General features: G+C 35.8%; 1 protein-coding gene across 1 annotated transcript; it reads left to right on the forward strand.

The window, feature by feature from the left end:
- Positions 1 to 573: 573 nt before the first annotated feature.
- On the forward strand, positions 574 to 22,569 carry gnb3a (guanine nucleotide binding protein (G protein), beta polypeptide 3a). Its single transcript, XM_056475736.1, has 9 exons — positions 574 to 779; positions 3,176 to 3,313; positions 6,406 to 6,551; positions 7,785 to 7,848; positions 10,610 to 10,772; positions 13,907 to 13,973; positions 14,055 to 14,256; positions 16,925 to 17,141; positions 22,140 to 22,569. Exons 2-9 carry the CDS (start codon positions 3,257 to 3,259, stop codon positions 22,244 to 22,246), a joined length of 1,023 nt encoding a protein of 340 aa, XP_056331711.1. The 5' UTR covers positions 574 to 779; positions 3,176 to 3,256; the 3' UTR covers positions 22,247 to 22,569.
- Positions 22,570 to 23,269: the final 700 nt, after the last annotated feature.

Genomic DNA, 23,269 nt, shown 5'->3' on the forward strand with positions numbered 1-23,269 from the left:
TGAAAATCCCAGTAGATCAGCAGTTTCTGAAATACTCTGACTAGCCCATCTAGCACCAACAACCATGCCACGTTCAAAGTAACTTAAAAATTTTCTTCCCACTTTCTTCCCCATTCTGATACTCGGTTTGAACTGCAGCAAATGGTCTTGACCATGTCTACATGCCTAAATGCATTGAGTTGCTGTCATATGATTGGCTGATTAGAAATTTGCATTAACAAGAATTTGGACAGGTGTACCTAATAAAGTGGCCAGTGAGTGTATATAATTTTTATAATTTAATATAAATATATAACTTTATAATTTAACTATTGACCTCAAGCCATTCGCTATTTCTGCATTTGAATCATTGATTATTTGCTAAACTGCTGAAGCTGACAGACATGCATCCTCCGAGGAAGGAAAAAGGGGAATCGTTTTGTTGTCTCACCTGGCCCGTCACACACACCTGCTTTCTGTCATGTGACCTCATGACCTGATTCTCTCCACTATTTAGTCCTGTTGTCTTTTTTCCCTGTTCTCTCCTCCACTAACAGATTTCCCTCCCTCTCGCTCTCTCCATCCCAGGCTTTATCCTTTCAGCCCTGATCTCACTTCATCCCCTCCAATCCTCATCTGCCCATCACAAAAGCATCACAGAGAGAGAGAGAGACGGGGATCAGGAGGTGCGTACGGCAGAAAATCTGAATGAACATTGTCCTGAGAAAACAGCAAGTGTGGATACAGTCTCAAAGGGATAAGAAATACAAACAGAGTGAAGGAACATCCAAGAGTAACAAGTGAGTGAGGTTTTTTTGCTTTTGAATTTTGGGTTTGTTTATGGCTTTAGTTTTTGCTTATGAATACGCCAAAGTTAAAATGCTGATAACAATATTGAGATTACTTAAGCATAACGCAAATGACAATCAGTTTTATGGTTTAAATCCATAAAACATGCTTCCCGAACATTAAAAATTGTGCTGTTTAGAGAAAAAAGTAGGACTATTGACCATTTGAACCATGATTTACAGCAGACATCCTATAAAATGTCATTCATCGTGAAATGTTTGTTTAGTAAAATGTTTATCTGGCCTATTTATTATATTAATCATTTAAAGGCACATTAAAAACACTATTTAAAACAGTAAATAACAGTTTAAAAACAGTATTAAATTTTTTAGAACCACTAGGTTTAATCAGTCAACAGGAAGTTTCTAATCAGTTAAGATATAATAACATTTAGCATGATCATGTATTTATTAATACATTTAAGGTCAGAATACGTCCGTTTCATTTTTGAATTAATACAAGCTATTTCCATATATTTTTTGCACTGAATGATAAATGGAACATCAATTAGCCCACACTTTTCCTTTTTATTTTCACAATAGTTAGTCCAAACACTAAAGTAGATACATAAGTGTAACGTTTTTAATTTGACGCACCAACATTTGTAATAATTTCAAACAACCTAGTTTAACAGAGCATATTTAAAAAATAAAACATCACCTAGATATTATGTTCATTTGAGGCCACAAATAATTAGTTATAGGACTTTTTTGAGCATAAAAAACTGTAGAAAGTAATGTTATTTTGGCAGACCTTTCATTAAGCAATGTGATCTGAGGAGGTGCATATTCAAATGATGGCCAGGCCACACTTTCACACTCATTCCTAGATCCCTCTCTCTCTCTTTCTCTCCATCTACCCCCCCCCCCTCCCCTCCCCGTCTCTGCTGTAGCTCTTATCCAGATGCAAAGAGCAGTCAATAATCGGATGAGAGCAGATTTGATTCAAAAGGCCTCCCTTAAAATCTCAGCAGTGTGGATTTAAACTCACTCAGTCTCTCTCTCTCTCATTAGTCTCTTTCTGGTTATGGCGTTAGGTGCTCGTGCTCTTGACGGTTAATAACATTACCTTGCCGTTTAATTCACACTGATGGCAAATATAAAAAAATTCCAGGTATAGCGCTCACCTCCAGCTCCAGAACAGGGAGATTTGGCTGTTTATTGATGATCTCGCTCTCTTCATCGCTCCACCTCTCTCTCTCTCTCTCTCTCTCTCTCATCCACACCCTTTGTTTTCTCGCTTTCACCTGGCAAACAAATTTTAGGCAAAAGTCATTTGGTCATGAGCCATCAGGAGAGACGCAAAGATTCAAAACTAAAGGGAATAGCTTGTATTAATCGACTTTTGTAAGGTAAGACGAGATATTCAAAATGTAGAGATATATAACTCGTGAGAGGGATCTTAACATTTTTTTTGTGTTAAAGAGGCTATTAGGGTATTAATTGTATAAGCAAACTGGGTAAACTTTATAATTTATTTATATTTCTAATATTTTTTTTATAATATAATTGATTTATAATAATAATTGACCAAGTTATAGATCAATTTACTGAAAGAGTTTGACAATAATGTGTATCATATGAATGTCAGTAAAAAAAATTTGAACCGAATATGTATTAACAGTTTCTAAATGCTAAAGAAATATCAGAAATTAAAGCCTATATAGGATATATTTGTAATTTATATAAGATATATTTGCAATTTTTTTAAATAAAAAATTTTACAAATTTTTTTTTACAAAAAATAAACAACTTAAAAACAAAACAAAATGAATGTTAAAATCATTCAAAACTAAAATTAAACATTTAAACTTGTATAACTACATTTAAAAAATATATAAATAAAAGAAATTGCTAAAATTCTAACTAAATTTACTATGATAACTAAATAAAAACATTTATTATTAATAAAAACTCAACAATGACTAAAAACATTTGAGTAATACTAATGTGAACATGCTCATTCTTGTTTCCGAATCCCAGTAATTATTATTGTTATCAGGTTAAAACCTTTCCCCCCATAGAAGCATTTGGATTTACCCATAACAAATGTGCTGTAGATCTATATAATGCATTAATGCACTAAACTATGTAAAAGCAGGTGTATGAACATTGACTCATTATGCCCTTGAATGTTTGTGGTGGTGGCGACATGAAATTTTGCATGCATCCCTATTTGTGAGGATTTGCAAACCAGGTTGAGGAGAGTTTGAATTGCAAATAGCAGTTTGTAAGGGCAACTGAAGATGTATTAGAGTGTAATAAACAGCAATGAGCTCTTCCCACAAGCACTCAAATAAATTGCTCAGTCATGATTGCTTAACAATGAAATGTATATTTATTTTTAGGAGAGTTTTTTTCCCAGCATTCTCTCTGCTTTACTGACCTCACTTCCTGTCTCTGGGTGACTGTGCCTGACAACCGTTGCCATGGGTGAAATGGAGCAACTGCGAAAGGAGGCGGAGAAGCTGAAGGATGACATCACTGTTAGTGAGAGTTTCATTTACTTCTCTAACTTAACAAATGTTTATTCTTTAAGGGAAAGTTCACACAAAGATGCAAATTCTTTTATTAATTATTCACCCTCATTTCGTTCCAATCTCCTTAGACCTTCATTCATCTTCAGAACACAAATTAAGATATTTTAAGTTGCTTTTTCATGATTTAGGCGAGTGGTTCTGTTTGCGTAACTTCCATTATCCACTGCGGTGCTGATAACAAACATTTTGGGAATGCAATACAAATGCGTCAGCCGTAGCTTTGGTAATGTATGTGTAATGTAAACAGCAATATGATAATGATCTGATATTTCTGTTATTGGGGCTCATTTTTTCCTGATAATTACTTTGCTGAATAACAAACAAACAAACAATAAATAAACCATGCACTTCATGCACACATAGGCTCTATTATTCCAGCAGAGTTCAGCACAGTTGTCGAACCATACCTAGATTTTTATGCTGAGATCGGTTTGTATTTGTGCTGTGCTGTTCCAGGCTCAAGCGGAAACATAACAGGAACCATACCTGACTGTTCTTAGAACGGTTTGGTGTGACAGTGGAAAAGTGACTTGTGATGTAATCATATATAAATCATATATAAAAATAAGAGCTCTCTCATCCTCCATAGACAAAAACGGTCCCGAGATGTTTACAATTTTGGAAAAGGAACCAAAAACGGTTGAAACAGTCAATGTGACTTCATTAGTTCAACTGAAATTATACAAAACTTTAAAAAATGATACAAACAAGAACACTTTTGTGCACCAAAAAAACTGTAAAAACAACTCTGTTTGCCAATGTCTTCCATACCAGGTCAGGAAGCGTGTTTATTTTTTATTTTTACCTTTTGTTTAGCACTCAAAAGTGTTCTTGGAGCTTTGTATGACTACAGTGGAACCACTGAAGTCACATGGAATATTTTGACAATGTTTTTGGTCTTCGGATGTTTTGGGACAGTTGCTGTCTACAGAGGATGAGAGAGCTCTGATGTAAAATATCTTAATTTAAATGAAGGTCTCAACAATTTGGAATGAAATGGGAGTAATTAATAACAGAATTGGATGAACTAATCATTTGTAAGTCCAAATAAGCTTCAAAGGATTGTGCCATTAACAGCTAAATTAGTTGTTAGCTAATTTACAATACAGTACTTTTTTTAAAACAGTTGCCACTTATCTATTAAACTACCTATTAAAATCATCTGCAAGAAAATGGTAAACCACAACAAAATGTTACTGAAGTGGGTTGCACAATGGACAAGCACCGTGGCACATTGTTTTCTATACGTTGCTCAGCAACAACACAAATAGACTGATGAATGACGCCACTAACATGCGTACCCTCATAGAAAACAATGTTTACAATTCTAAAAATCGTGGCGTGGCGCAGCACGACCAATGTGTGCCCCCTTTAGTGTAGCAATTCAACTTATTGATTTCAAATTAAAAAATCATCTGAAATCCTTAACTGAGTTTATACTACATTTGAATTTGAACTTCACATCTGTTATAAAATACAATCTATAAAATGCACACTTCAGAATCTTGGAGAATCTCAAAATAGTAGATCTTCTAGGAACTCTTTACTAACTGCTTCTCAAATACTCGAGACACTGGGAATTCAAACATGCTACTAGGCTCACATACTATATTGTACTAGGAAATTTGTGATGTCAGATGTTCATAAAGAGTGTAAGACTACAAAAAAAAAAGATGACGTGGTTTCAACAAGGTCATTTTGGACTGAAGATGTCATTTATCTCCAGAGTCTGTGCCGTAATGATCATGAGCGGGAAGCATCGTGGCAAAGTCTTGCCCATACTCTTGCAGACCCAATCACAAGCACACAATCATTATGCCATACCATGTTCATGTAGCATCAAATAAAAGGCTGGGCATGAATTAAGATGTCCTGATTCAATTTTGATTTGCAAACTCATATTTTGATTCAGTTCAGGTCTTGATTAAATTCTTTATTCGATTCAGTGAATATGGACTTAAAGGAATAGTTTGCCCAAAACTGACAATTTACTCACTTTACTCACTATTTGATTCCAAACACTTATGAGTTTCTTTTTTTAAAAGAAGATATTTTGAAGAAAGTTGCAAACTGGTAGCCATTTACTTCCATAGTAGGAAAAACAAATACTATGGAAGTCAATGGTTACAAGTTTGCCACTTCCTTCAAAATACCTTTTTTTTTTTCCAAACAGGTGTGCAAGTGAATGATGAGTAAATGATGACAGAATGTTTTTAGTTTTGGGTGAACTATCCCTTTAATATAAAATCTGTTGAGCCTCGAGTTTAATAGCATCCCACCTTTCTATTGTTCTCACATTACATGTTAATGCATAAAATGAGCAGCCAGAAATAGAATTTGGGAAAATTTAGATGCAGCTCTAAATAACAACCTAACTAAAAGCAAACTTTAAATAAAGAAGGCGTGACCACATGATGCCAAAAAAGAACCAAAAATAATGTAAAAACATCTTTCAGCTGACCTCAGATGTGTTTACATTAAGAAAGGATAAGTTTTTTTGACACCTATCAAAATATGTTTGACTTTAATTAAAACAGTATAAACAGGAAATTCAATAAAACAGTATACCGCAATGATCAAACTGATAGAAACCTTACTTGTACCTCCGCATATACACACACTACAATTACATTTCTCCTGTGTGAGAAGACTTTCTTTGACGTGGATATAATGCCATCAGAGATCACACATATTTAAATTTTCAATATTTTGCTCATTTATGGCTAAAGTACATTGTACAGTTGACACAAATAGCCTAGTGGTTAAATGCATCGACATCCCGGCATTGTGGTGTTCATGGCGACACGGGTTTGATTCCCAGTTCCAGATCCTTTGTCAATCCTTCCCATCCAATCAGTTTATCTATAAAATAGTTACTGGCCAATTAGCATGGACCAGGCCTTTACTGGCCTTAGCAAGGACCAGGGTGGCACAGTTACCCTTTTTGTAGTATTTAACTTTACAAAGTCTTAGATCTGAATTTCTTGTTACAGATGAACTGTAATTTGTGTTATGTGTACATTGTCTGATATCTATAGGCAGCTCGTAAAACAGTGCAGGACCTCACACTGCAGGATCATGTGGCCGGGACGGCTGTGGTGGGACGTGTGCAGCTAAAGACCAGAAAGACATTGAGAGGACATCTGGCTAAAATCTATGCCATGCACTGGGGGACAGACTCAAAGTAAACTCCAGAAACCTGATATCTATACTATATGCAAAGTAGTGAACATAATGTACTAGAGTCTACAAGCACAAGCATATAATAAATATACATGTCATTTTTACCAGATTTGTATTTAGGCAAAGATAAGTGAAATGAATGATTAGAAAAGTAGATATTTTCTATGAGGTTATAATGAGTCAAATTATTGTTACTTTTCATGTTCATCACCACATTAAAAATATTGGTTGCCTCAAATCTTTAAGCTGAATCAAATTAACCTTCTCAGTCATTTGGACTTACATTGTATTAAACTGACTTAAAACAGCTTGCATAACTTAAAAAGTTAAGTTAGAACATGATTAACTTAGTTTAATAAGTTACAATGAACTAAAAACATATGTTATCATGACTAATTGATCATAGATTTTTTTACACCGCAGCAAGGAAAGTATGAATTATGAGTAAGTGGAATAGAATAAATTGCATAAATTTATTTTGTATTTTACATAAATATTTTTAGCTAGTTGTGTAGGAATATTTCATTTTTATTGACTCAATAAAATTAATATAAACTATATAGATAATTAAAAAATAAAACCTCACTAAACCGCTAACTAAAATGTAAAAATTAACTTAAAATAAAATAGTAAAATGTAAAAATTAACTGAAAATAAAATAGTAAAATGTAAAAATTAACTGAAAATAAAATAGTAAAATGTAAAAATTAACTGAAAATAAAATAGTAAAATGTAAAAATTAACTTAAAATAAAATAGTAAAAATGTACAAATTAACTTAAAATAAAATAGTAAAATGTAAAAATAAAAAAAATGTAAATTAAAATAAAATGACAAATTAAATAAAGACTTTTAAAAATAAAATCTATGATAGTATCTTGATGTTCAGATAAACACTGGCTTTTAAATGCTGGGGTTTTTTCTGTTTATCATACATTTTCAATGCTTGGTCACAAATATAAATAAAAACGAAGTCATTTTAAGTTAATGTTAGATGAGAGAAGTTTAACGTAAAAAATGCCGAAGCGAAAGTATAAAATGTTACATAAGCAATTAAGCTTTGCTAAATTGAAACAAGCTTATAATAATCTGTAATATGTAAAACTTAATATTAAAAAATACAACAAAACTAAACTAAAAGTGAAAACTGTAGTGATAATAATATCACTACAGTAAGACTATAATCCAACAATATATTTATTTTCTAACCTGATGTATGTATTTGTCTCTCTTAGACTTTGCGTCAGTGCTTCACAGGACGGTAAACTGATTGTATGGGACAGCTACACCACCAATAAGGTACTCATCAATTATTATTTTTTGAACGCATTAAGCTACAAAGCCACTGAGCCTGTCATTAGAGATATAATAAATGACAACGTCTGTTGCTTTAACCTGGAGCTGCTGTCATGACATTTAAATGCAAATCATTTCTGGTGCTGGCTATTAAGGAAATCAGTAGCTGGCACTGGCCACATTGTGTGCAACTGGGAGGAGACGCATTTAAATGACATGAAGCACGAAAGCAGAGCCGAGCCTGTTCCAGTTTTTTCTGGGGCTGGAGATGCTGATTTTTATGACGCTTATCATTTAAGGTCTTTATATGTTTTCCTACTGACTTTGAAACACAGTAGAAAACTGGATCACAGACGACAGACACACTTATGAGAAAGTCAACTGCAAAATATGACAAAGTTGAATGAAAGTTGTAAATGTGAAATACTGGACTTCATTCGTGAAACATGAGCAGAATTAATATTATTGTAAATTGTTCATAAACGGCTTAGATGAAAATGTTGGAGTTCACGAAAGTGTTGATCTAATTTTATTAGACTTCCATTATTATTTTGATTTGCAATGTATTAGGTGGGATATTCCATTAACCTATTGATTTATAGTTTACTGAATCATGTAGAAATGTATTGAATACTGAACAGCCACAAAGTCTGTTTTCCTTTTTTATATGCAAAATTAGAGTTTTCAGGAATGACTGTCCATTAATTTATGAATAAATCACATGACCCCATTTTAAACTAAGGCTGCGTTTACACTAGTATGTTTTTGCTTTAAAATGGCATTTTATAATGAAAATATAATATAATGAAAAGACTCGTGTTTTCACTGCGTTTCAGAAAAATGATCTCCATTAATACTTGTTGTCTACAGGTTATGTAATGGTACTATGAGAGGAGCTTGATGAATCAGGGAACGATAGTCCAGAAGACTAGTCAGAGAGAGAGATAGTGGATATTAGCCGCACCTCTGTTCAAATGTCTGGACTTCCGTCTGTCCACATTGAAACACAACCTACAGTTTTCAAACCAAAAAGGAATCTTCAGCATAGTGATGGGAGAAACTAAGGCTTTCAGACTTCTGAAATGATTGAAATCACGATTGAAATTAACGATTGAAATGATTTAAAACTTTACAAATGATTCACTGTTTCGAAACACAAAATGTTTTTGGACACCTGCTGGTCAAAACCATGTAAATGCAGCAAAAAAGCAGGCAAAACATGAACTAAAATTGTTTTAAACACGAAACACACTGCAAATGTTATGTACGTATGTATGTAGGATTGACATATTAGGAGAGGGTTTTTTCACCTGAGCCCTCTGATTGGATGCACATGAGGGTTGCCAGATTGATGAGCTAAAGTTTGTAATATTTGTATTATTTTCTAATTAAAAACACCTCATAGGGATTTTTATAACTCTGAATCTGCTTCTCATTTCGGAGACTGCTACTGTGCCAGCATATATTAAAGGGGGTCGCACAGTGGATGCATTTTAGAATTCTAAACATAGATTTCTATCAGAGTATGCTCACCAGCACCCAGCTATGACTCAGGACACTGTTCATATTTCAGTCGCACCACAGCACGCCATCTGCATAGTTTCATGTTACATAACATTCGAATGTGCGTGTCTGGTATGCGATATTTCCAACTGTCATGTGTGGGACCGTCTTTAGGCAGACTTCATGACTGAAAGGACATATGCTGTTTTTTGTTAGGGCAACCTGTGGTGCTGAAATCTAATTGGATAAACTGGCAGGGGGCGGGGTTACACAGACCAAAACAAAAAATAGACATTCTGACACGGAACGTACATTTTCATAGGAGATTATCAAATCCACTTAGCGTATCTTTCAATGGCATTAAATATATTAAGTGTTTGCATAATATAAGATGGACTTCTAATTACTCTTATTACTTTTCGCTATACAAATGTCTTAATAAAAGATTTATAAGCTTCTAAAACTATGTTTTAGTCATATGCCACTTGGGGGAGATCTGAATGAACCCGCATGACTCTTGAGGTTTTTACAGTTACTTAGGTATAGTCCCCCAGCAGAGAATCATACAATTTTCTAAACATAATGAGGAAACTCGTAAATTATTTAAGCAGCAATCAAAAGCAGCCATCACTACTTCAGAATTCTTAAAATACTTCATTTTCCCAGGCTGAAGATGCCGGAGTAACCGTAACAATACTTACGCACTTTAAAAGAAAAATGCACTAGTGTAAATAGAAAAAAATTACCATTTTTTATGTACTTTGGCCATTTATTTGCATAACAACTGTGTTTATGGCCCAAAAACATTTGAAAATGGTTTCAGAGAGGATGTTTTTGAAAAAGATTTTGCTAAAAATGTGCTGTCAAGGACATGTGCATTACATGTTCAGTCTATAACTAGGAGTGAGTACTTGATGACTAAAACAATAATGGTGGACTATGGGATTGTATTTGCATACATGCATTTTACAAAGTGGCATCGCAAACTATTGGCCTGGCATAGATAGAAAAATACAGCTTTTCAGTTGTTTTCATTAATACGTGTGAACAGTCATCATATTGACAATGATGTCACCTGTATGGAAACATTTCCTAAAAAAGAAAAAAGAAAAAAAGTAGTATATGGCTGTCATCCAACACCCTCATATTGCTCAAACATGTACTTGTATTTATAAAGGTGAAATGAAGCGCTACGTACATATTACCACTATATCTTAATCAGTTTACTATGAACTAACCACTGTTCCTGACTGTGGTGCAGGTGCATGCAATCCCGCTGAAGTCCTCATGGGTGATGACATGTTCATACGCACCTTCGGGAAACATGGTGGCCTGTGGAGGACTTGACAACATGTGCTCCATCTACAACCTGAAGGCCAAAGATGGAAACGTGAAGGTCATGCGTGAGCTCGCAGCACATACAGGTGAGAAGAACAACTCAAAATATTTATTATCCACACTATTATGACAACTAGTTTGCAGCGATGGCCAATGTACAAAAATCAAGCACTAAAGGAGAGATACCCTGATAAAATATTATTTAGTCAAAGAATTAAGTTCTGCTTCTCAACTTTTATACGTTTAGTAATTATAGACTCGCTCTGACCACATCAATTAAAATCAATGAATCTTTAACTGGAGACATTTTCTGACTGGACTATTTGAATCAGTGAATCTTTAACTGAAGATTTTTACTTAGTTGATCATTTGAATCAGTGAATATTTACCTGGAGATGTTTGCTGACTGGATCATTTGAATCAGAATATTTAAGTGTAGATGTTTTCTGACTGGATCATTTGAATCACTGAATCTTTAACTGTGGATGTTCACTGACTGGATCATTTGAATCAGTGAATCTCTGACTGGAAATGTTTTCTGACTGGATCATTTGAATTACTGAATCTTTAACTGTAGATGTTTTCTGACTGGATCGTTTGAATCACCGAATCTTTAACTGTGGATGTTCACTGACTGGATCATTTAAATCAGTAAATCTCTGACTGCAGATGTTTTCTGACTGGATCATTTGAATTACTGAATCTTTAACTGTAGATGTTTTCTGACTGATTCATTTGAATCACTGAATCTTAACTGTGGATGGTTCACTGACTGGATCATTTGAATCAGTAAATCTCTGACTGGAGATGTTTTCTGACTGGATCATTTGAATTACTGAATCTTTAACTGTAGATGTTCACTGACTGGATCATTTGAATCACTGAATCTTTAACAGTAGATTTCACTGACTGAATTATTTGAATCAGTGAATATTTATCTGCAAACATCTTCTGACTGGATCATTTGAATCAGTGGATCTTTAACTGTAGATGTTTACTGACTGAATCATTTGAATCAGTACATTTTTGACTGGAGACTTGATCGTTTGAATCAGTGAATCTTTAGGTGCGTTCAACTTCATACAGAGCAGCGCAGACCGATCGAAATCTTGTACACATCATGCCTATTAAAAGACTACCAATATTTTACTGCAGTTTTGTAAAATAATTTGTTCATAATGACTAGATTGTTTGCATGTCTATTCTGCCTTTTTAAAATGAAGTGTGGAGTGTGGACACTTCACGCACACAGCTGCCGCAGCTTTGCTCATGTAGCGGTAAAGGTGGAGCTTTCAGGCGCACATGTTGGATAATTTTTTTTTTTAGATTGTGAAAGCAAAATTCTCCTACAAGAGTGATTATACAGCCTCCCGATTGTGAATGCAGTTAAATTCATGACAGGTATTATTTGGTACTTTGGTCATTTATTTTTACTAATTTGGTAACCGTCAAACATCATCCGGGAAACGGTTTGGTTTGAATTTCCGCTTAGTAAAAAAACCATTAGTGTCCCATTTAGGACAACACTACATACATATACTATGCTGTTGAGTGTGTAAGTGCATAAGTACATAGTGCATAAGTGCATTGTGTATAGTGTGCCATTTGGGACGCAGTTTATGTTTTTTGACTGGATCATTTGAATCATTAAATCTTTATTGGACATGTTTACTAACTTGATCATTTGATTCAGTGAATCACTGACCAAAGATGTTTTCTGGCTGGATCATTTGAATCAGTGAATGTTTAACTGGACATTTTCTGACTTGATTTTTTGAATCAGTGAATCCTTAACTGGACATATGTTTACTGACTTTATCATTTGAATTGATGAATCTATAACTGCATACATTTTCTGACTGGATCATTTGAATCACTGAATCTTTACCTGTAGATGTTCACTGACTGGACAATTTGAATCGGTGAATCATTGACTGTAGATGTCCACTGACAGGACCATTTGAATCACTGAATCTTTAACTGTAGATGTTCACTGACTGGATCATTTGAATCAGTAAATCTCTGACTGTAGATGTCCACTGACAGGACCATTTGAATCACTGAATCTTTAACTGTAGATGTTCACTGACTGGACAATTTGAATCACTGAATCTTTAACTGTAGATGTTCACTGACTGGATCATTTGAATCAGTAAATCTCTGACTGTAGATGTCCACTGACAGGACCATTTGAATCACTGAATCTTTAACTGTAGATGTTCACTGACTGGACAATTTGAATTGGTGAATCATTGACTGTAGATGTCCACTGACAGGACCATTTGAATCACTGAATCTTTAACTGTAGATGTTCACTGACTGGATCATTTGAATCAGTAAATCTCTGACTGTAGATGTCCACTGACAGGACCATTTGAATCACTGAATCTTTAACTGTAGATGTTCACTGACTGGACAATTTGAATTGGTGAATCATTGACTGTAGATGTCCACTGACAGGACCATTTGAATCACTGAATCTTTAACTGTAGATGTTCACTGATTGGACAATTTGAATCGCTGAATCATTGACTGTAGATGTCCACTGACAGGACCATTTGAATCACTGAATCTTTAACTGTAGATGTTCACTGACTAGACAATTTGAATTGGTGAATCATTGACTGTAGATGTCCTCTGACAGGACCATTTGAATCACTGAATCTTTAACTGTAGATGTCCACTGACAGGACCATTGGAATCGCTGAATCTTTAACTGTAAATGTTCACTGACTGGACAATTTGAATCGGTGAATCATTGACTGTAGATTTCCACTGACAGGATCATTTTAATCACTGAATCTTTAACTAGATGTTTTCTGAATGGATCATTTAAATCAGTGAATCTTTAACTGGAGAAACACTCTGAATAAATCATTTGAATCAGTGAATTTCTGATTGGAGAAACACTCTGAATGGATTGTTTGAATCAGAGAATCAAATGAACTAAAATAAGGAGGGACAACCTGTTCTTCTGAAGTATAGTTGAGTAAAAATATATATTATCATACTTTGAAATTAAGTAAAACCCAGTTATGAACTTAAGTTTAGTAATGATGTACAAAAATACTTTATTGCTTTCTACCACTTCCAGCTTGAAATACACAAGAACAATATCTAGCATATGAAATACTTTAAAACGATTTCTCCCTGTCTTAAAGTTTCACTCTTTTTGGAAAGTTTATGATGTGAATCTAAGTCTTGGGTTTTGTTTGATCAGGTTACCTGTCCTGCTGCCGTTTTCTGAGTGACAGTGAGATCATCACCAGCTCTGGAGACTGTACCTGGTACATTCATTAAAACAATCTGACTGTAAAAAATGAGACAGAATGCTGTTTTCTTACCATGACTTCTATCCTTATCCCCAGTGTTCTGTGGGACATCGAGACAGGATCACAGAAGACGGTGTTCGCCGGTCATCTGGGAGACTGTATGTCCCTCGGTGTGTCTCCAGACTTTAACACCTTCATCTCAGGGGCTTGTGATTTCACTGCCAAACTGTGGGACATCCGTGAAGGCCAGTGCAGACAGACCTTCGGTGGACACGAGAGTGACATCAACGCCATTGGGGTAAAACTGACCAGCAAACCCATTAAAAAAAACGCACACCCACAGAAATACTCAAGCATATACTCTGACCAAAAACAATTTACACTTTGATTAGCACTGCGCAATATATAGAAGCTATCAAAATATTGAGAATGAGAATCACACTAGCTACACTTCCATCCACCTATTTTTATACGCATTTTGGATATGCGCATAAAACAGTTGATGGAAATGCCAGGATGTGCATAGATTTTGAAAATGCGCATAAAAAAACATGCGCATAACTGAGTAGGATAAACTTACTTTACATTTGATATTTAGCACCAGTTTATCAGAAAGGGACGATTTTGTTCTCTTTGAGTACTTGGATGGAAACGCCGCTTTATTTGCACGTCTTATTTGCGATATTCCAGATTTGCGCATAAATTAATTCGCACCTTTGGATGGAAACATAGCTAATGACTACATTTATTAATTGACTATCGCCATGCTAAAAAAAGGGAAAACAACAAAGAAATTGAAATATTCAACTCTGTTTCAAGTGTTTTTGTTTACATGATTTTTAACTTGATGTTTTCAGGTTGACAAAACTATACTAATGGAGCAAAGTGGTGGTGGTAATATTTACTTAAATTATTTTTGTTTCTTTACACTGTAAAAATGTCTCATTTGTTTTACGCTACAGCAAATCATGGATGTCATAAGTTGTAACGATGCTTCTTTTCCCCTAAAATAATATGAAAGATGTTGGTTATAACTGTTTAAAAATATCATATCACATTTCAAATATGACATTTTTCTTTAATGTCCCACAGCCATAGTTTTGACATGTAAAAACTCGTAGCTTCAATTCCACATGAACCAGAAGTTGATTTGATTTTTATTTATGTATGTGGGTGTACTTCAAACTGAAATGAGATATTGAGTATGGGGCGGGGGCTTTCTTTTTGAACACCTCATAGAACCTTTTCACAATGACGTCGCTTCACTTTTCCCCTACTGGCAATGCAGTGTATTTTTAGTTCCGGTTTACCTTTGAATGAATGACTTCTCTGGAAAATTTACAAATGAAAAAATTAACATTGCACATAGTGATTTAAGACATTTAAAGTATTGGGCATGTGTCCAAATGTTTCTTTTTCAATACTGAGCTGCTTTCTACGTTTGAAAATGATTCTTTAAGTTATTAAAAATAGGAATAAGCTATTGTTTATCGAGAACTATACGTTTGCAACCTTTTTACTTATCAACTAAGTTTAACTCATTAAGTTTTATTTAATCAATAATGAATTTATTTTTGCTTTGATGCTGCTATGAATATAAATTTATATTATTTGTTATATGTAAATGTTCCAGAACAAGTAAAATTCTTTATTAAATCTTCACACAGGCCTAAACCTGATAAGTATGTCATCTATGAATGCAATCGGTTTCATTCATTCATTCATTTTCTTTTCGGCTTAGTCCCTTTATTAATCCGGGGTCGCCACAGCGGAAAGAACTGCCAATTTATCCAGCATAAGTTTTACACAGCAGATGCTCATCACTGGGAAACACCCATACACTCTCACTCACACACATACACTACAGACAATTTTAGCTTACCCAATTCACCTATAGCACATGTCTTTGAACTTGTGGGGGAAACTGGAGCACCCGGAGGAAACCCACGCGAACACGGGGAGAACATGCAAACTCCACACAGAAATGCCAACTGACCCAGCCGAGGCTTGAACCCGCGACCTTCTTGCTGTGAGGCGACAGCACTACCTACTGCCCCACCGTATTGCCCGCAATCGGTTTCATCATTTGGGTTTACTGATCTATTAATGTTTTGTTCAGTTTCTCCATTTAAATGAATTAGGACAATGCCCTACCGCAACCTACTGGGTGGATTTAATTTGATATTAGTACTACCTCTTAATTAATAATGTTACAAATAATATCATAATCTAATAATTCTGAATTAAAAAGCAGTATTCTTGGTGTGGCATGACATCATGTGAAAATGGTCTATTGCTAACTAATGGTAAGAGGGGCGTGGTTAAGAATATTGTGGTTGAAACTATTAAACTGACATCGTCATAGAAGGACTGCCAATCCACCACTGCAAACTCAGAAGAAAATGGCCAGATTTTGATTGAAGATTACCAAAACATGCTTTTTTCCAATTGGTTTAACTTGCATAGATTAATTGTTCAACTCAATGATAACATTGTGCTCATGTAAAATAAAACGTTTACATTGTAATTTTACGCAGACTTTTATTGAAATAGTAAGAAACATGGTGACTTTTATGGCAGTTTTCAATACAAACTAAAAATTAAGGGAATGATTTAATAGTGTAAGTGGTTTTAAAACAAACGTCGAGGTTTTCGAGGTTAAAAATGATCACCACAGGAATTGAATGGGAAATACTAATCCAAAATATAAATGATATGAGAATTAGTTGTAAGCCATCTAAAAACAAACTTTTTAAAAAGTATGAAAGACATAAACTTGTGTGACTGTAACAACAAATTTGAGAAATCTGTGAAATAAATCCATGTTGTATCCAATGAAGGGATGCGACACTAAAGTATCAGTCTTTCAAAATCAGGGGCAATTCGCATGTTGCGTCTTATACATGTTCATTTTCAATATGCTGGTAAATATTATTTATTTTTTTTCTCTCTGTTCTATTTTTCAGTTTTTCCCCAACGGCAATGCAGTGATCACAGGTTCAGATGACGCTTCCTGCAAACTGTACGACCTGCGCTCAGACCAGGAGCTCATCACATACCAAGACTCCAGCATCATGTGCGGCGTGACGTCCATCGCTCCTTCCCTCTCTGGAAGACTCATCCTCGCTGGATATGATGACTTCAACTGCAACATCTGGGATTCACTTAAGTCAGAAAGAGTCGGTAAGAAACCTCACACAGACAATTAAAACTAAGATCATCAGTGGTCTCAAACTCAATTCGCGAAGGGCCACAGCTTTGCATAGTTTAGCTCCAACCACATACAACTCACATCTGCTTGATCATCTCTAGTAGTCTTGAACACCTTGATTAGTTGGATCAACTGTGTTTGATTAGGATTGGAGCAAAACTGTGCAGAGCTGCGGCCCTCCAGGAAACCAGTCTAAGTTCTAGATGCAAAAAAGTGTTTCTCTTTAGCATCATATTGGGAACATTCAATAATAATCTAATTGAGAAATTCAAATATTAACCCACTGTGCAATTCATGATCAATTCTGTGTTCCTTTTGATGTACAGTGCACCTGGAAAGTATTCATAGCGCTTCACCTTTTCCACATTTTTATGTTACAGCCTTATTCCAAAATGGATTAAATTCATTTTTTTCTTCAAAAATCCACACACCATACCCCATAATGACAATATGAAAAAAGTTATTTTGAAATTGAGGCAAATTTATTAAAAATAAAAAATCTGAAAAATCACATGTACAAAAGTGTTCACAGCCTTTGCTGTGAAGCTCTAAATTGAGCTCAGGTGCATTCTGTTTCCACTGATCATTCTTGAGATGTTTCAGCAGCTTAATTGGAGTTCACCTGTGGTTAATTCAGTTGATTGGACATGATTTGAAAAGGCATACACCTGTCTACATAAGGTCCCAGGGTTGACAGTGCTTGCCAAAGCACAAACCAAGCATGAAGACAAAGGAATTGTCTGCAGACCTCCGAGACAGGATTGTCTCGAGGCACACGGTTGGGGAAGATTACAGAAAAATTTCTGCTCTGAAAGTTCCAATGAGCACAGTGGCCTCCATCATCCATAAGTGGAAGATGTTTGGAACACCAGGACTCATCCTAGAGCTGGCCGGCCATGATGGCCGAGTGATCGGGGGAGGAGGGCCTTAGTCAGGGAGGTGATTAATAACCCGATGGTCACTCTGTCTGAGCTCCAGTGTTCTTCTGTGGAGGGAGGAGAACCTTACAGAAATACAACCATTTGTGCAGAAATCCACCAATCAGGCCTGTATGGTGGAGTGGCCAGACGAAAGCCACCCCCTGCCTGGAATTTGCCAAAAGGCATCTGAAGGACTCTCAGACCATAAAAAAAAACAAAATTCTCTGGTCTGATGAGACTAAAATTGAACTCTTTGGAGTGAATGCCAGGCGTTACGTTTGGAGAAAACCAGGCACCGCTCATCACCAGGCTAATACCATCCCTACAGTGAAGCATTGTGGTGGCGGCATCATGCTGTGGGGATGTTTTTCAGTAGCAGGAACTGGAAGACTAGTCAGGATAGAGGGGAAGATGAATGCAGCAATGTACAGAGACATCCTGAATGAAAACCTGCTTCAGAGTGCTCTTGACCTCAGACTGGGGCGACGGTTTATCTTCCAGCAGGACAATGACCCAAAACCCACCGCTAAAATATCAATGAAGTGGCTTCACAACAACTCGGCCTAGCCAGAACCCAGACCTAAATCCTATTGAACATCTCTGGAAAGAGCTGAAAATGGCTGTACACCGTTGCTTCCTATCCAACCTGAAAGAGCTTGAGAGGTACTGCAAAGAGGAATGGGCAAAAATTTCCAAAGACAGGTGTGCCAAGCTTGTGGCATCCCATTCAAAAAGACTTGAGGCTTTAATTGCTGTCAAATGTGCATCAACAAAGTATTGAGCAAAGGCTGTGAATACATATGTACATGTGATTTTTCAGGTTTTTTAAATTGTAATAAATTTGCAACAATTTCAAAAAATCTTTTTTCACATTGACATTATGTAGTATTGTGTGTAGAATGTTGAGGAACTAAATGAATTTAATCCATTTTGGAATAAGGCTGTAACATTAAAAAATGTGGAAAAAGTGACGCGCTATGAATACTTTCCGGATACACTGTATGTCTTACAAACTGACTCTTGGTGCAAGAACTTTTTGGATGAAATCAGCAAGACACATATACCTTTCAGTGCTTCAAATAGGCCTGCACAATTCATAGATTTTAAACCGAATCCACCGCATCCACACACACACACATAAACACACACACACACACACACACGAGTGTTACTCTGCAGTGCGAGTTTTCTCCACCACGTCTTTCATGGATCAGCTGTGATATTATAGCATTATAAACTGTAACCGCGGCTGTCTATCCGTATCCGCATCACTCATGGTTGAATACTGCCAGAACTGCGCTAACCGTTAGAGCCCATCACAGCCCTTTCTGTTGAGTGCAGGAAACCAATTGCTGTGTTCCAATTGGCACACTATCTGTCTTAAATAGTATTAGAAAATAGAATTACTATGACCCAAATCGTAGCATGTTGAAAAGAGTAGGCCAAAAGTTCCCAGATGGTTTACTATTTCCGGTAAAAATTAAGTGTAGAACTGCCATACTCTAACCACTGATATTGCCCACAGTACACTACGCATTGGACGTGAATGGATTTAGAACTACAAACTCAGGTGAATAGTGTAAATAAACTACAAACATGATGGAGCGAGACCAACCGTAAAGTATGTATATTCGGTAAAGATGTTTGATGGACTGTTAATTAATTTTTAGCCAACTGGAAAATATTTAAATCGCGTTGTCTGTGTTATATTTCATCTGCAACAACAATACTGAACTTATAAAGACGTATTTGGATATTAACGTATGAATGGAGAACTACCCAAAGATCTGAGGAGATTTCTTAACATGAAAGATTCGTGAATAGGAGATTAACCTGCTGCTGATTCTCCAATAAGGTAGGAAATTAAATATGACAGAAATGTTGGTGATGTGTGGATGATTGACAGAGCTCAGCAACACAACGACAGCGCTTGACAGCGCTCAAAATGCAAGCGAGATAATATTTACATCTATTTATTTGCTAAAAACACACATGTATTTCTGTGCATGTACTTGAGTTTTGTTTGATACGTTGAAAAGGAGTGTTTTCTTTGAGCGGGTCAAATTAAAGGTAAAGTTCATTTATCTGACTACTTGTATTAAAGGACAAAATTGTATTACAAATAATATCTAAATATAAATGTATTTAAAGATTATACATTTAAATATAAAAATTCTTGTGCTGTGAAGTAAAATCTAGAATTGTGTGTGCAAAGCATTGTCAGTACACCGTTACTGTTGTGAAATCAATATGAAAAATGTAACCATCTAAATGTAAAGGTTTATACATATATATAAAGATTTAATATAGAATTTATTAAATTACATTTAAAATACTGTAGTTATTTTCTTAATTTGTCATGACAACTGACAACTTTATAGGACAAAATGGTTTTAAATAAACATAAGCATAGTGTAACATTCTTTGTGATAATGTTTAGTCTTTCTTTGGTGCTGTTAAAACCTCCACATCAGACCTGCAGCTCTTTTATGAAATTTTAGTAAATCGCATTTTAAAACGCAACCGCAATATTTATAAATCGCAATTCGATTTTTTCTCCAAATCGTGCAGCCCTACTGTAAAGGACATAGTGTTCTGCATAGTAAATCCATCAGTTTAAAATCACAGTAAGATACAGTAACAGTGTTGACAAGATTTATGGTCACATTTTGATAAGATAAACGCAATTCATAAAAAAATACTTGTTTGATTAAGAAATACATCTACTTTGGGGGTTTTATAATTAAAGTAAATCAAATATTACCAAAAGAAAAGTAAAATACAACATTTTGATTATACAGTAATAATTCGGACAAGGAAACAGCAAGAAATAAATGTATTTTCAGCTATATATATATTCCAGCTCGCATCTCAGCCTGCCTGTCAGACATTTCATACTGGATGAAAGATCATCATCTTCAGCTTAACCTCGCGAAAACGGAAATGCTTGAAGTTTCTGCCAACCCAACTCTACACCATAACTTTTCAATCCAGATGGATGGAGCAACCATCACTGCATCCAAAATGGTAAAAAGCCTTGGAGTAACAATTGATGTCCAACTAAACCTCTCTGACCACATTTCTAGAACTGCTCGATCCTGCAGATTTGCACTCTATAACATCAGAAAGGTCCGACCCTTCCTATCTGAACATACAGCTCAACTCATTGTTCAAGCTCTTGTTCTCTCCAAACTGGACTATTGCAACTCTCTACTAGCCGGGCTTCCAGCTAATTCTATCAAACCTCTTCAGCTGCTTCAGAACGCAGCAGCACGAGTGGTCTTTGATGAACCCAAAAGAGCACATGTCACTCCGCTACTCACCCGTTTGCACTGGCTGCCAGTTGCTGCTCGCATCAAATTCAAAGCTCTTATGTTTGCTCACAAAGCGACCTCTGGCTTTGCTCCTTATCTGCTCTCACTTCTGCAGATTTATGTGCCCTCCAGAAACTTGCGTTCTGTGAATGAACATCGCCTCATTGTTCCATCCCTAAGAGGGAAGAAATCACTTTCCCGAACTCTCGCATTCAATCTGGCCAGATGGTGGAATGAACTCCCTAACTACATCAGAACAGCAGAGTCACTTGCTGTCTTCAAGAAACGACTAAAAACTCAACTATTTAGTCTCCACTTTCCTTCCTAATCTTAACTGCCTCTCTGGCTATACCACTAACTGTACTCTCTCTCTCTCTCTCAAAAAAAGTTAAATAAAATAAAATAAAAATTTCTAATGCTTAGCTTCTTAGACTTTACACACCTCAAACTTGTCTATAGCACTTGTTCACTGCTGCTCTTATAGTTGTGTAAATTGCTTCCTTGTCCTCATTTGTAAGTCGCTTTGGATAAAAGCGTCTGCTAAATGACTAAATGTAAATATAAAATGCCTATACAGAAAATATTGTTATGGCCTTTAAGACATTAAGATCAATGAGTAACAAAAATACAACATTTGAAAAAAAAAAAAGCTGAACATTTAACAATTTCAGACACTGAATTTACCTGCAGTTATTGAGTCAGTCGTGTGTGTGTGTGTGTTGTTTGTGTTTTCCAGGAGTGCTGTCTGGCCATGACAACAGAGTGAGCTGCATCGGTGTGACCCCTGACGGGATGGCCTGCTGCACAGGATCATGGGACAGCTTCCTGAAAATCTGGAACTAACGCTCTGTCTCGAAGAGAGGCAACAATCACAATATGTCAAAGACAGGGTAAAAATGTAAAGGGGAACACTGAAACAGGACTATGAGAAATAGTGGTAAAAGCAGGGAGGGAAAGCGATATGGTTGCTGTGGCGTCACAACGAGAACGATTATGAATAAGAAAACCTCATTTAGAGACGGGCTGATCTGTAGAATAATCTTGTCAAAGAAATCACGCAATAACAGAAATCTTGTCTTTCAGGGATTGCTAACTGCAAAAGTGGGCATTTATTACGCCATTACCTATTTTTGGTGATTTTGTGAGGTAATTTTTGTTTTCATTCACACATGGGTGTGTTAACAGCATATTAACAATGTAGCATGTGAAACAAGACTTTCAACACTAGTTGAATAAAGCTTACTGATATCTAAACGCATCCTGTGCTATCAAAACCGAACGACGGAGGTTGCCAAAATAGTTACGCAAGATTGAGTATACAATGACTTCAGGCTACACAGAATGATGTTTTCACTTTTATAAAACGTGGTTTACAAACTCTAGATAGATTAAACAAGTTTTAGTGAGAGTGTCTGATTGAAGTTTAGTGTTAGATTATGATTTTCTGCACTGATAGTGTCAACTGTTTTTTTTCTTCTTCTGCTTATTCGGGCCAATTAAACAAGTACTATGGAAAAACCTGACTCTTTTTGTCATTATTACACTGCACATTTCACTTTATCTGTTGAAAGCCCAAAACTTTAGGCTACATTTACTAGGGCTGTGCAATATGACGGGATCCGCCATTAATTGGACTACAAGATCCAGTCATGCACCACTCACACACCTGGCCTAGATCCCCATAGTTGCAGACAGACACAGCTTAAGCTACAATAATGGATCCATCATGGGGATCTAGGCCAGGTGTGTGTGTGTGTGTGTGTGTGTGTGGTGCATGACTGGATCTTGTAGTCCATTTAATGACGGATTTGTTGTTCCTGATCTGCACACGCTGGATCGCTGGTGATCGTGACAATCGTATTGACA

Source organism: Danio aesculapii, chromosome 16, assembly GCF_903798145.1.
Source record: "Danio aesculapii chromosome 16, fDanAes4.1, whole genome shotgun sequence".
Lineage (NCBI taxonomy): Eukaryota > Metazoa > Chordata > Actinopteri > Cypriniformes > Danionidae > Danio > Danio aesculapii.